This window comes from Cnephaeus nilssonii (genome assembly GCF_951640355.1).
Source record: "Cnephaeus nilssonii genome assembly, chromosome: 19".
NCBI classification, from domain to species: Eukaryota; Metazoa; Chordata; class Mammalia; order Chiroptera; family Vespertilionidae; genus Cnephaeus; species Cnephaeus nilssonii.
In genome coordinates, this window is record NC_137090.1 from 8,849,787 (window position 1) to 8,864,700 (window position 14,914).

Genomic DNA, 14,914 nt, shown 5'->3' on the forward strand with positions numbered 1-14,914 from the left:
ATGCCTGTGAAGCCAGGGCCTGGCACAGATGATGCTCACCACTGTCATTATGGGTTACAGACTACATTGTTACAGAGAGCTTTGCAGCCCCAGGGACAGCAAGACCCCAGAGTAGGACTCGGGGCCCTCATTTCTAGTCCCAGCTCAGTTATTGGGTGACCCCCAGGCAAGTTGCCCCCCTCTGTCCTCTGGTTTCTCTAAAATGGGGCACTGGTCCCTGATGCTCCCACCCCTAGACTGTTCCCTTTCCTCCCCATACCCACCTCGGCCCCTCAGGGTCCTGAAGCAGGGAAGTAATGGCTGAGTCTCATTCACACTGTCCTGGGCTCCACTCTCCCAGGGGCTGAGCCAAGAGATCTCTGGTTAAATTGTGACCTCCTGTCCTGATTGGTCACTTCCTGCATGACCCCCACTGGGGATGGAGCCCACAACCCGGCATGTGTCCTGACTGGGAATCGAACTGTGATCTTCTGGTTCATAGGTTGATGCTCAACCACTGAGCCACGCCCGCTGGGCCTGGCTGTCCTTTTGGTTCCCCTGTCAGTGCTGGGGGAGACGAGCAGGTGGGCAGGTGTCACTGTTCCCACTGTACAGGTGAGGAAGCATAGGGTCACTCGATTAGACCAAGGTGGAGACCCTGCTAAGTCCAGGACTGTTGGGACACCTTGCGCTCCCCCTTAGTGTGACTGCCTTCTGGTGTGGACCCTCGGAGGGACAGGGGCCGCACATCCTGACTGCTCACTTGGAAAACTGACAAGAAAGGCAGAACAAAGAGGTGGCAACGAACAGAACTCCAGGCACACATTTTAAAACATAAAGTCAATCAGGAACATTGGGCGGAATCAGCCATGTCTGGACGGGGCCGTGGGCTGAGGCAGCATCTTCACACCTGCTGGCTCCTTTAACACAATGGCCCATTTTACAGATGGGAAGCCTGACTTCCACGTCAGCGCTGGGATTGCGGGGAGGCTGATGGCGGAGGAGGGGCTTCCTATGGGTGGGTGTCCTGCCCTGGCTGCGGCTTTCCGTTTCTGGGGTAGAACTGGCACCTCCTCAAACAGTGGCAGGAGAGGGCTTGGTACCATGGCCACTTGTTGAAGATACTCTGTGTGCGGGGCTCTGGGCCTAGTTCCTGCCTTCCAGGGAGAGGCTGTCAGGTTGGGTCAGATGTCATGACCTATGAGGTGTGCAAAGGAGGGGCATCTAATCCAGAGAGACTTCCTAGAGGAGGTGATGCTTCAGCTTACAAGGCGGGAAAAGGGGGGAGGGCACGGCTCAGGCAGAGGGGACAACCTGAGCAAAGGCTCACCGGCATGAGGCTGTGGACGCGGACGCAGCGTAGAGCAGCTGAGGGGCAGAGGTCAAGACTGGGGTAACTGTCCAGGGAGAGCCGGACAGCAGCCAGATCAGGGGTGTCCCTAAGGAGCATGGCTTGATCCTAGGGGTTACGGGGAGCCTTTAAAGGTGCCTTTCCGGAGGAGGAGGGGTTCTGAGATCTGGAGGGTAGCTTTGGGGAATAGCATCAGCAAAGAAAAGCAGCTGGAGTGAGACTCCGCCTTGGACATGGACCTCACCTCCCTACCCCTCAGGGAGTTCTTTTACCCCATGCAGGGTAGGAGTGGGGTGGGGTAGGACGGAGAGGGGCTCCAAGTCTGCTGAGAGGTATGGGCCCAAACAGGGTTCCGCAGAGGCGACCCCTGCCTCGCCCCCAGGTCTCCAGCTGGGCAGGAACCACCTGGTGAGGGAGACACCGTGGTGCCTCATGTGACCTCAGAACCAGAGCATGAGCACTCCTGGGCTCAGCCTCCATGCCCCAAGCCCTTCCTCTGAGGGCCACTGGGAGGAATCTGTGACACCCCGCCCCATCCAAGTCCACCTCCCCAAACTGAAATTTGTGCAAAAGACAGGCGGAGAGGGGGCTCTGGGCCGTACTGCTGTAGGAGATTCTCCAGAGGAGTACCCCAAACCCTCGAAACCAGCCAGGCATTAACACAACAAGCATTTATTGAGCACCAACTCAATACGGCCTGTGTGCAACACTGGACTACTGAGAGCTATACACCACCCTGGTCAAGTCAGGGAGGCAGATGGGTAAATGGATCCTCTTCACAAAGGGTGGCAGTGCTGGGGCTGCCCTGCCTGGGGCAGTCAGGGAAGGCTCCCAGGAGGCGGTGTCCATCCAGGACCCAATTGACAAAAGGGAGACTCAGGGACCAGCACCCATCAGGAAAGGAACTTCTATCAGAAAAATGGGTCTCAGCCCTGGCCGGTTTGGCTCAGTGGATAGAGCGTCGGCCTGCGGACTCAAGGGTCCCGGGTTCGATTCCGGTCAGGGGCATGTACCTTGATTGTGGGCACATCCCCAGTGGGGGGTGTGCAGGAGGCAGCTGATTGATGTTTCTCTCTCATCAATGTTTCTAGCTCTCTCTCCTCTCCCTTCCTTTCTGTAAAAAATCAATAAAATATATATATATTTTTAAAAATGGGTCTCAGAAGCCAGAAGTCAAAGGTTATGAGGCAAAGGTCACTCTACTTTGGGAGCAAGGGAATAATCCTGAGGGGGCTGGCTTTGCTGAAGGACCAGGAGGTCTACTCCGTCTTCCTTTGTCCTGGGTTGGGGGGAAGAAGGTCAAGGGTGCAGCAGGAGTTTGACCAGGAATCTCCACACCACCCCTGGCCCCATGGGCTGAGCCCACCCACCTTTGGGTGGGGCCTAGACCCAGAGTGAGAACCAGAGAAAGGGCCCGGAAGTCCAGGAGGATCCTGCTCGCGTGCTGGAGGTCAGGACAGGAGGTCAGGACAGGAGGTCGGCAGGGAGGAGGGGGACTACACCTCGCTGGTCCTCCCCTCCCCCTCCCTCGTGGCACCACCAGGCACGCAGCCGCATATCACCCGTGCCAGCCCTCACCTCCCGGCAACGTCGCCGCATTCTCAGCCACGCCATCTGGCATGCCCGCCGCTCCCCAGAACACTGCGGCGGGCGGGGGAGGGGGCAGCGGGGCAGGTGCCCACCCAGAGCCGGGAAGAAGCGGCAGGTCCCCCTCCCCCCAGGTCCTCGAGGACGTGAGGTGGGCGGGGGAAGGGGGGCAGGTGCTCTTACCCTTCAGGAGGACGCTTCGAGCATCCCCAACTGATGGAACAGGCACCAGGCACCGTCTGGGTAGTGCCAGCCTGCCCCTCCCCTCCCTCCTCCCCCCACAGCACAGCCATTGCCAGGAGCACAGGCCTCCGAGGGTCTCCAAACCCCTGCCCGCCCCTCACATCGGCAGGCGGGTGGGAAGAGCCGGCCGCCCTCCTCAGCGCCCACCCTCATCCCCTGCGCCCACCTGGCGGGAGGCCCGGGAGACGGGCTGCCGGCCTGGGCCAGGCCAGGGGCCCTGCTTCTCCACCGGCCCCGCGTCGGGCGCTGGGGGGGGTCGGGGGGGGTCGGGGGGGGCGGGGACCAAGGCGCCTCCCGCACGCGGCCCCGCCCGTCCTCTCCGGGGCGCGGCGGCGGAGCCTCTGCAGATGTGGGCGGCGTGTGTTTATTTTGGTGGAGCAGGAGGGTAATGAGCGCGGTTTACAGAACATCATCCTGTCCCCTGAGCGAGATTCCCCCAGACTGCTGAGGAATGCCCGCCCTCCCGCCCCGGCCCCGGCCCCGGCCCCGGCCCCGGCCCCGGCCCCGGCCCCGGCCCCGGCCCCGGCCCCGGCCGCCCCCAGCACCCGCCCCTCCCCCATCCCTTACCCCCCCCTGCACCCACCTCCTCCCTGCCCCCCAACCCGGCCCCTCCCGGCCCTGCCTCCCAGCACCCCGCCCCTCCCCCAACCCTTATCCCCCCTGCACCCACCCCCTTCCAGCCCCGCGCCCCCTGCAACCGGCCCCTGCCCCGCCAAGCCTGAGCATGACCCAACCCCCTTACCCCCACCCCCTAAACCTCCCCTCCCCCAGCCCCTGCCCCGCCCCTCACACCCTGCCCCGCCCCCGCCCCTAGGCCCGGCCCCGCCCCTCACACTCTGTCCCGCCCCAGGCCCCGCCCCCAGGCCCATGCCCCGCCCCTAACACCCTGCCCCGCCCCTAGGCCCGGCCCCGCCCCAGGACCCGGCTGCACAAAATGGCCGCCGCCGCCGCCCCCCCCCCCCAAGCGCCATCTTAGGTGCCCAGACTGTGGCCTCCCCTGGGATGGGGCTGTGTCTCCACGGGAACCTCAGACCCTGGCTCCCCGCGCCCTCCTGGGGGAAGCGGGTGGGCAGCGGAGGTGGGGTCCCCAGGCCTGGCCGCGGGGCCCGCACCCTTTCCCCCTCAGAGGCCGGGACAGGCCCAGGCCCCTCACCACTCCCTTCCCCGTGCCAGGGGAGGAACAGATGGCATGGCTGGTGTCCTCCTCCGGCTCCGTCTCCCCCCTCCACTGACGGCCCGTCCCCGTCCCCGTCCCTGTCCCCTTCCTGTCCCCGGGGCAGAGGGGCCGGGCCGCGGGGCACGTGCGCACGTGTGTTGTGCCTCCCTCCAGCCCTGTCTGCGCCATCCCACACGTCCCTCTGCTCCACTTTCCCCGGGTTTTTATTGTATCTTCTAAATAAAGTTGAAATGTGTTGAGTGAGAAAAACTTGTTCCATTTTTCTGAAGGAAGAAAAGACAGGGCAGGAAGCAGGCGGGCAGGGACAATGGTCCCGAGCTCCAGGCCCCGCCACGATCCCGCCTCTTCTCCGAGGGCCGAGCCCAGTCTGTCCGCAGGTGACGGAGGACAGGAGCACCTGCTTGGGGCTCCCCTACCCCAAGCAAGGTCCTGCCCCCTGCCCCCTGCCCCCTGCCCCCTGCCCCCTGCCCCCTGCCCCCTGCCCCCTGCCTGGAGCTGGGAGGGGCTTGGGAGACTAGACCCGACCTCAGTGTCCAAAGGAGAGGGTTCGCTTACTCATCCATTCATTCACCCATGAACCCAACAAAAACCCAGTTCCTATAGAGCCATTTTAAAAGCACCCTATAAAGCATTCCACGTGTGTGTGTGTGTGTGTGGGGGGGGGGGGGGTATGTGCACGAAACTAATATTGTAAAGCATTTACCGTTTACAAGGTGCTTTAATAAAAACGAGCGCTGGCATTTCCTGAAGCCTCGCTATATTGCTGGCCCTGTGCTAACCTCATTACACGCATCATCCCATTGAATACTAACCACCGCTCTAGGAGGGTAGCATAATTATCCCCATTTTATAGACGGGGAAATCGAGGCTGTAAGATGTTGTGGAACTTGCTCCAGGCACTCAGCCTTCTTTAAAGCTGGGAAAAGCGGGGTTGGCCAGGAACCAGAGCCCAAAGCATGTGCAGGCAACCAAATGCCACACAACTGTGGGGGCTGGAGAAGGGCCCCGTGTCAGGATTGGAGACTCGCCCTCAGCAAAGGGGCCGTAAAGCTCTTGACGCTGTTCCCAAACTTGAGCCTCTGCCCCTCCTCAGGCCCATCCTAGTTCCCTCTCTGCCGTGGCCAGAATGCCCCAGACCACCTGCCATAGGCAGGATTCTACCGTCCCAGACCCACAACCCATGAGCGGAGGAAGCTGAGACCACTGAGGCGACGGTGGGGATGTAGAAGGAGCAGCGCTGGGAGTGAAGCCGCAGCTTCTGCTCTCCACCTGTGTGCTCCTAGGCAGGTCAGCTCCCCTCGATGGGCCGCTGAAAGGAGTTGGGACTTGTTTATTATTATTATTCAATTGGGATTTTAAAATATATTTATTTTTTATTGATTTCAGAAAGGAAGGGAGAGAGAGAGGGAGATAGAAACATCAATGATGGGCCCCTGGCCGGTTTGGCTCAGTGGATAGAGTGTTGGCCTGCAGACTGAAGGGTCCCACGTTCCATTCCGGTCAAGGGCACATGCCCAGGTTGTGGGCTTGGTTCCCAGTAGGGGGCGTTCAGGAGCATGTTTCTATCTCTCTCTTCCTCTCCCTTCCTCTCTGACATAAATAAAAATATATTTTTTAAAACAAGGAACATCATGCCAAAACTGGTTTGGCTCATTGGATAGAGCGTCAGCCTGCGGACTGAAGGGTCCCGGGTTCGATTCCGGTCAAGGGCACGTATGTTGGTTGCAGGCACACCCCCAGTGGGGGGGCGTGCAGGAGGCAGCTGATCGATGTTTCTCTCTCATCGATGTTTCTAACTCTCTATCCCCTCTCCCTTCCTCTCTGTAAAAAATCAATAAAATATATTTAACCCCCCCCCCCAAAAAAAAAAACACAAAAAAAAAACACAAGGAACATCAATGATGGGAGAGAATCATTGATCGGCTGCCTCCTGTATGCCCCACACTGGGGATTAAGCCCACAACCCGGACATGTGCCCTGATGGGGAATTGAACTGAATCGTGACCTCCTGGTTCATAGGTCGATGCTCAACCACCGAGCCATGCCAGCCGAGCGGGACTGTTCTTCTGATCTTCTGAGGCTCCTTATGGTTCCCACCAAGTGCCTAGGAGAGCCTCCTCCGACAGCACCAGCCCCTCCTTCTCCTTCTCCAAGGCCTCCTTCCCCAATGTATGTGCCTCCTTTTAGAACCAAACTCATTCTCCCAAGCATCGGATCAATGTCCTAACAGCCCAAGAGCCCCTCCGGAGGCTCCTAGAGGGAGGAAATGAAATCTGTCCAGATTGAGGGTGAAGTCCCCATCTTTGCACCACACAGTGCCTGGCACACGGTTGCCATCAAAGTGTGTGTGTGTGTGTGTGTGTGTGTGTGCGCTTAAGGTAGAATTGAAATCGTCTGGGCATGTGTAATCTGGAGGGTGGGGAGAGGGACAGGAAATGTGGGGCTGACACACACAGATGCCTGAGTCAGAGTGTGGGCAAGGGGCTCTGATGGCCCGCTCACACACAGGTATCTCTCTGAGGAGGGTGTGTATCCATTTTCCGCACCACAGAGTGAGGAACAGGTGTGTGTGTGTGTGTGTGTAAAGTTACCTCCCTCAACCCATGCCATTTGCATCTGTGTCTGGCCCGGTGAGAGCCAGTGAGAGGGTTGGGTGAAAGGTGAGCTGTAAGATACAACAGCAATTTCCTCCCTTTCTTATCAAGACACCTGTCTGACCCACCTGCCCTTGGTCACTCAGAACTGCTGGACTTGGCTTCTGTTCTTTCAGTATTTTTTTGTATTTTTTGCAGGGAGAGGAGAAGGCTTGAGTCTTCTCCAAGAACTTTAGGCCACTCCCAGGCCAGGCCAGCCCCTCCCCCTCTCCCACACGGGAGTCAGAAGGCCAGGAGAGGAAGATGCTGGTGGGATGGTCGCTTGTCTAGCAGGGGGAGGGGATGGTGGCGGGGGAGGGGTGAGGGGTGAGGGGTTTCTGGGTTAGGAATCCAGACTGAGACCCTCTCCCCCACCCCCAGATGGTGGGTGCAGAGGCTCATCCCAGGGATTCCTTGCTACTCCACCCCAACATAGCATGCCCCCAGACACAGGAGGAAGCCTCTCCCATCAGCTGACTCCACAGATATACACCCGTCCCCACAGACACACACACGCCCATGCAGCGGCTCAGACATCCAGGCGAGTCTTCCCTTTTCTCTGTCTTTCCCTGGGTTTGAATTTCGTTCAGCCACATATGTTGTGTGTGCGCGCGAGGGTGGGTGGGGGAGGGGCAGACAGGGATGAGGGATGGCATGATGCCAACATCTACCTATGGGGCTTGGGCCAGGGACGCCCCCCACAGCCACCCTGGGAGCGGCCTCAGCTGTCCCTTTGTAGCCAGGGGGATTCTCCTGGGGGTGGCAAGCACAGAAGTCCCTTCTCGGGACTTAAGGGTCTGGTCCCTGACCCACCTTTGGGGGCCTGCGAGAGAAAAAATGGGCAGAGCAGGACCCCGGAGGGAGCATGGAATTCGGGGCCACCACAACCCCCCATTTCCAGTCTTGCCACCCCATTGTTCCCATGTGGGGGCTCTATATCCGGGGGGGGGCAATTCCTCCCCCTCCCTCTCAATCCCTGCTTTCCCTGCTTTGGGCGGAGAGGGGAGGGCAGCAGAGATATTTATTTATTTCCTTTATTTATTTAATTTTTTTTTTTTTTTGGAGTAGAGAGTGACAGATGGCGGCGGGTCCCGGGGGAGCCGGCTCTCCCCCAATGCAGACGCATGCCAATCACCGTCTCTCATGTGATAGCTGCTGCCCGTGACGTGCCAAGCCCATATGGCCTGGCATAGAGGCTGGTACCCCGCCTGGTAGAGATGCCACACTCGCTCCGCGGTTCTCATGGCTCTCTGAAGACGCCGGTGCCCGCCGCCTGGAGGAGCCGCTACCCCCGCTCCCTGAAGATGGGGGAACAATGAAATAGGCGAGAAGATCCCGGTCTCCCCCTCTCTCTCTTGCCCCCCTCCCCCCTCCCCTCCCCTCTCCCCCGGACTCCTCTCCGAGGTAAGTTGTCCGAAAGAGAGCTGGATCTGACCCGCCGGCTGAGGGGGGGCGGCTCCAGCCACCGGCGGGTCCCCAAATCCCCCTTCCTGGGGATGGCCCCTCGCGGGGTGGGCAGCGGAGGCGCCCCGGGGTCCCGCGCCCCCAGGGCTGCAGCTGGGGGGCTTCGGCGGGAGGCGCCTGCCTGGGGGGCTGCGGCGGGAGCGGGATCACGGGGCGGCCGTGCGGAGGCTGGGACGGGACCACCCGTGGTCGGTCGTCCCGGAGGAACCTGCGACCTTCCCCGTTAGAGAGAGAGAGAGAGAGAGAGAGAGAGAGAGAGAGAGAGAGAGAGATTTGGATTTTCCCCCATCAATCCCGAAAATACAACGAGATCAGGAAAGCGATGTGGGAGGGAGGCCGTCTGACGGGGGGCAGGGGGTCCCCGACCGCAGGGGAGACGGCGGGCTCGCCGCCCTGTCCCCTCCCCACGCCCGGTCCCTGGGTCCTCGCCGCCCGGAGCCGCCCGGAGCCGGGGACGCGCGGCCTGAGGAGCCGGCGCTCCCGCCTCGGGAGCCGGGCTGCGGGGGTGGGGGCCCAGCTGGGGGCGGCGCGCGGCCAAGTTGCAAATTGGATTAGGGCGCGGAGGGGTGAGAGCCGCGGGCGGCGGGGGGCGGCGGGGCCGGGGCGCCGGGGCCCGAGCGGGCAGCTGTCCCCACCGGCGGCCGCCCAGCCCTCCTCCCCGCCGGGAGCCAGGAGGCTCTCGGGGCCGGTGCGCCGCCTCCCCGGCGAGATCTCCCTTCCCCAGAGCCCCTGCCCGCTCCCCGTCCGGACCCCGAGAGGACCCAGGCGCGGGGCGCGGCCCCGGTTCAGGCGCGGGGCGCAGCCGGGGCCCAGCGCGGGGAACCGGGCCTGAGCCGGGATCGGGGCGGCCGGCCGGGCCGGGGTTGGGCCGGCTCTGGGCGGGGCGGGCGGAGGAGGTGGGCGTCCTGGGCCCCGGCAGGGAACCCGCACGGGACTGGGGGGGGGGGCAGGTGGGCTGGGGGAAGGCGCTCTGACCCCGGCGTGCCCCTCACTTTGTGCTCTGTCTCCCCTTCGCCCGCGGGGCGCCCTCAGGCACCATGCTGACCCGCCTGTTCAGCGAACCCAGTCTCCTCTCGGACGTGCCCAAGTTCGCCAGCTGGGGCGACGGCGACGACGACGAGCCGAGGAGCGACAAGGGCGACGCGCCGCCGCCCCCGCCGCCGCCGGGGCCGGGGGCTCCGGGGCCCGCGCGAGCAGCCAAGCCGGTCCCTCTCCGAGCAGAAGAGGTGCCGGAAGCCGCGCTGGCCGAGGTCAAAGAGGAAGGCGAGCTGGGGGGCGAGGAGGAGGAGGAAGAGGAGGAGGAGGAAGGGCTGGAGGAGGCCGAGGGCGAGCGGCCCAAGAAGCGCGGGCCCAAGAAGCGCAAGATGACCAAGGCGCGCCTGGAGCGCTCCAAGCTGCGGCGGCAGAAGGCGAACGCGCGGGAGCGGAACCGCATGCACGACCTGAACGCGGCGCTGGACAACCTGCGGAAGGTGGTGCCCTGCTACTCCAAGACGCAGAAGCTGTCCAAGATCGAGACGCTGCGCCTCGCCAAGAACTACATCTGGGCGCTCTCGGAGATCCTGCGCTCGGGCAAGCGCCCCGACCTGGTGTCCTACGTGCAGACGCTGTGCAAGGGCCTGTCGCAGCCCACCACCAACCTGGTGGCCGGCTGCCTGCAGCTCAACTCGCGCAACTTCCTCACGGAGCAGGGCGCGGACGGCACGGGCCGCTTCCACGGCTCCGGGGGCCCGTTCGCCATGCACCCGTACCCGTACCCCTGCTCGCGCTTGGCGGGCGCCCAGTGCCAGGCGGCGGGCGGCCTGGGCGGCGGCGCGGCGCACGCCCTGCGGACCCACGGCTACTGCGCCGCCTACGAGACGCTGTACGCGGCGGCCGGCGGCGGCGGGGCGAGCCCGGACTACAACAGCTCCGAGTACGAGGGCCCGCTCAGCCCCCCGCTCTGCCTCAACGGCAACTTCTCGCTCAAGCAGGACTCGTCGCCCGACCACGAGAAGAGCTACCACTACTCTATGCACTACTCCGCCCTGCCCGGCTCGCGGCCCGCGGGCCACGGACTGGTCTTCGGCTCGTCCGCGGTGCGCGGGGGCGTCCACTCCGAGAATCTCTTGTCTTACGATATGCACCTTCACCACGACCGGGGCCCCATGTACGAGGAGCTCAACGCGTTTTTCCATAACTGAGACCTCGAGGCCGCCCCTTCCTTTTTCTTTTGCCTTTGCCCGCACCCCTGTCCCCAGCCCCTGAGCGCAGGGGCACCCCCGTGGCGCCGGGCGCGGGGTGCGGGCCGCCGGTCCCGCGGTTCTCTGGGCAGCACGGTCCTCTGAACAGTGGGTGGCCGTCCCAGGGGCCTCGCTTTCCCCAGGGGACTCGCCTTCTCTCTCCCCAAGGGGCTCCCTCCTCCTCTCACCCAGGGAGTTCTTCTCCAAGGATCCCCTTAGGGCACTTACCTGGAGACAACCCCCTCCCCCCCCCCCCCCCCCCCCCGCTTACCCTTAGGTTTCCTTCTCCCTTTTCCCTGCAGACCCCGACGGGTTAGAAAGGGGGCAGCTGAGCTGTGGGATAGTTCCCCGAGGCAGAGCAGAGCCGGGCGCCCCCTCTTTCCCAACGAGGGCAGAAGCCAGGCTGCCCAAGCCTGGACCTGGATCGCCTTCACCCCAATCCTTAGTCTCAGCGTTTCGTGATTTTAATTTTGGCGGGAGGGAACGTGGATTGAGAGGAAAGAGAGAAGCCAAGACAATTTGTAACTAGAATCCATTTTCCCCTTTCCCTTTTTTTAAACAAACAAAAACAAACAAACGTACAAAAAAAAAAAAAAAAGCTAAGAGGCGACGGAGGCCGAACGCAAAGTCCGGATCGGAGAGAAAACGCAGTAAGAACTTTTAGAAGCAATAAAAGGCAAAAAATACTACTACCAATAATAAAAAGACACAAATATCTATGCAAGGAGGTTCTGACTGAGCCTAGCGGCCCGGCCCGGCCCCGGGGTGCCCCTCCCGGCCCGCGGGCTGCGCCGCCCAAGCGCGGATCTGTGCACTTTGGTGAAGTGGGGGCCGGCGCCGCCAGCTCCTCCTCCCCAGGTTCTTACAATCAGTGACTCGGAGATTGGGGGCCCCAGTGCCACTGCCCTCCCCCCGCCCCGTCCCCCTTGTGCGTCACGCTGTTTTTTAAAAACCTGTTTCCAAATTTGTATGGAATGGCAAACTGTTGGGGGGGTCGGTTTGGGGAGGGAGGGTTTGCATGAGAGACGTACACACGCACACCACACCTCACGCACACTCGGGCCCGGCGCGGGCGTCCCGGGGCAGGGGGAGGAGAGCTCCGTGGCTTCCCGCACCCCCCCTCAGGCACCTGTGCCCCTTCCTGTGGTGAGACTGGAGGCCAGGATCTGGGGGCAGCCCCGCCCCGCCCAACTGTGCTCCGGTGGGCGCCAGCGCCCAGCGATTTCCGGTGGCTGGAGGAGGGGTTTTTGTCCGAGTTGTCCTCTGGGCTCAGGCTGGCAGGTGGGCAGGGAGAGGGCTGAGGGCTCCTTCTGGAGGCTCCCCAAAAAAGGGGCAAAAGAAGACCCTCTGCCCACCGGAGGCAGGAGATCAGGCATCCAAACACACGGTGCAAAATGCAAACCCACAGGCGACACACCCACGCATCCACCCAGACACTCACACGCAATTTCACCTTCCTCTTGTAGCGAAGATTAAACTCCCGTCGGACACCCGAAGTGCATTGCGTGTTTCTGTTCAGTTTAATGACGATTAATAAATATTTATGTAAATGAGATGCAAAGCCGGACCGGTTTCTCACGGTGGCCTCATTTCATTCCAGGGACTGAGCTGGGGCTCTGGGTGAAGGAGACAGTCAAGTGACTGTGCAGAGGCCAGGTACGGGGACCCTGGCCATCCTGGGTAGGATTCCCACCCTGGAGATCCCTCACACCCACCCACTGGGCACGCAAACGGTTGCACTCACTGTGCCTCCCAGACCTGACACACACACACACACACACACACACACACACAGCACAAAGCATTGCACTCATCTCCTTACACTCCTCCAGTTCCCAAACACGCACACAGCGCACCTCCATGGGAAACAAAATACCTTTTTATCACTGAAAAGTGACCGAGTTGGGAGCAGCCAGTTATTTGACAACTCTCTGCGCACTGTGGCAACAAAAACAAGTGTGCGGGGATAAACAGACAACCATTTAAGCCAGACATGCCTATTTTAAATTTATTTTAAAAAATGATAAGGTCATGAGGATGGAATATGAATGGAGGAAATCTTTTCCGTCTCAAATTTGTGTTCAGTGGACTCCCGGGAATGTTGACATCTGTAGGGGTGCTGATGAGGTTGACGGAACACTCCAGAACTCTATGAGGATGCCCAAGCCTAGGCACCCCCCAGGTAGAGCGGAGCCCGGACCTAGCTCCGAGCTTCCCCCGGCAGGGCAGTGGGAACCCCGCAGGTCCACAGCCTCCTTCCCGCCTGATGAGGCGCCTCACACAGGCAAGTCCTCAACCTAGGGGGGGAGGAAGGGCACCTCAGAGGAGGCTGTCCTGCCCGCCGCTCCGCTCCCCCACCCCAGACAAGGTAGCCTCACAGTCTCTTTCTCTGGGCCTCAGGGGCAGAGGCATCTCTGAATTGACTTCCCTGAAAGGATTCTCCGCCCAGAAAACTCCGGTGCGCACTGGACCCCTGGGATATCTGCAAAGGGGGCTAAGTCCCAAAGACCCTCCTCCCAGAGCCCGAGTCCGCGTAGGAGTACCGGCACCCAGCTGTTTCTCACGCTGCTTACTTCCATTCTCTTTTAAAAAACATTGTTTCTTGTTTTAGAGCTGCCGTGGGGGGCCGCAGTGTGTGTGGGTTCGGGCTTGAGGTCAGGCGTGCTAAGGCTTTTAAAGGTTGGGTCCCAGATCCCCAAATGACAGCACCCTGACACAAGTGGGAAAAGGGAAGGTAGTTGAAGAAGAAAACCCCACATGCAACCGGGTGGGTCGTATTAGACTGACCTTCAGCTGGGCGTCTCCCCTAAGTGACCACCCCCAAACCCGCTCAGCAGAGACAGGCCCTCCCTCCTCCACCTCCGGACGGTTGCGGAAGGAGCGGCGCCCAAAATGGGAGCTGTCCCATCCCCGGTGCTGACTGGACTGCAGCCTCGCGCCTTCCCTCCGCGGAGGGAGGTCGCGCCAGCGGAACCCCAGGGAGCGCCAAACCGCCAGAGGCCCTTCCCAACGATCTGCCGGAATTCTTCCCATTTTCCGGAGAATTTCCCTGTACTTTTAAAAATCCACTGCCTTCTCTAGAATTCTCATAAGATCGCCTCTCTGGAGTGAGATTAAGAACCGGGCCCTCATCTCCTGAATCTGCCCCTGTAGGTAGTCAAAAGGATGCTTATCCATCTCTGAATCACCCCTATTCTTGGGAGAAAGGAGTTGACCCACCTTCCTTCTCCCCCACATTTTGCGTGGAATATGGAGCAAGGAGCACATCCTAGACCCAAATCTGCTCAGCTCATGGCTGGGTCAAGGCCTGGCAGGGGCAACTGGCGAAAAAAGCAGCTCAGCCTCCATCCTGAGCCCGAGTCTTCACCTGCCCTGGGAGCAAGGTGAACTGAGCCCCTCTCCCGCTCAGCCGGTTTCCCATAACCCTCCAGCACCCCGGTGGCTTGGGGCTGGAAGTAAAGGTCCCTCCACGGGGCCACCCTGGTCAGACTACAGACTCCTAAGCTTCGCTCTTCAGGCTACTTCACACAGCTCAGTTCCCTTTCCAAAGCCCGATTCCAGCCCCTTTTCAAGGGATGTCGATGACTCTTGGGCCGTTGTGTCTGTGGTCACGTCGGATGGGTGGGGGCGCCTGGACCCCTTTTGGGGTTGGGGATCCTGAGTGCCCGGGCCTTTCCTCCAATTCCTGACCCTCCCCCCCACACTCCCTGCACTCTGGCTGCACTCTACCCTCCCCTTGCCCTCCTCACCAACGCTCAGCTTCCCTGGCGAGATGGTGAGATGAGCACGAGAAGAAGATGTGTGCGGACACAAGGCCCCAAACTCCCCCTCGCAGGTCCTTTCCTCTTGCTTGCCTGTGTGCACACGCAGGGAGAAGCTCCAGGAACAGAAGGGGAGGATGGCGGAGAGGGGCCGGAGTCGTGGAAGGGAGGGGGCCAGGGGAGAAGTCGCAGGAAGGACGCCCTCCTGGCCGCAGCCGGAGCAGCAGGGACCTCCAGCGCGCACCAACTGGCTCAGCTCCCGCCCCTGGGCTGCCGAACTTGCAGGCTGGAGCCCAGATCCGCCGGGAGGGCGTCTTCCCCTTGGTTTCCCCACCCCCACTTAAAGCTCCGCGTTTGGAAATGACAGGGAAACAGAGACGTCTCTGAGCCCAAGCCATGTGTCCATCCAGAAGGAAGGGAAGGGAGGAAGCGCCATTGCTGCTTCTCCCCTCTCCCTTCACTCCTTCCCAGCGGTGAAGGCCACCGCGTGCCCTTGA

At 61.5% G+C, this 14,914-nt stretch overlaps 1 protein-coding gene across 1 annotated transcript; it reads left to right on the top strand.

Moving 5' to 3' along the window:
* Positions 1–9,223: 9,223 nt before the first annotated feature.
* NEUROD2 (neuronal differentiation 2) lies at positions 9,224–10,617 on the top strand (the record flags this gene model as incomplete). The annotated part of the gene is made up of 1 exon (XM_079798944.1): positions 9,224–10,617. Exon 1 carries the CDS (start codon positions 9,472–9,474, stop codon positions 10,615–10,617), a length of 1,146 nt encoding a protein of 381 aa, XP_079655070.1. The 5' UTR covers positions 9,224–9,471.
* Between the last annotated feature and the right edge of the window lie 4,297 nt (positions 10,618–14,914).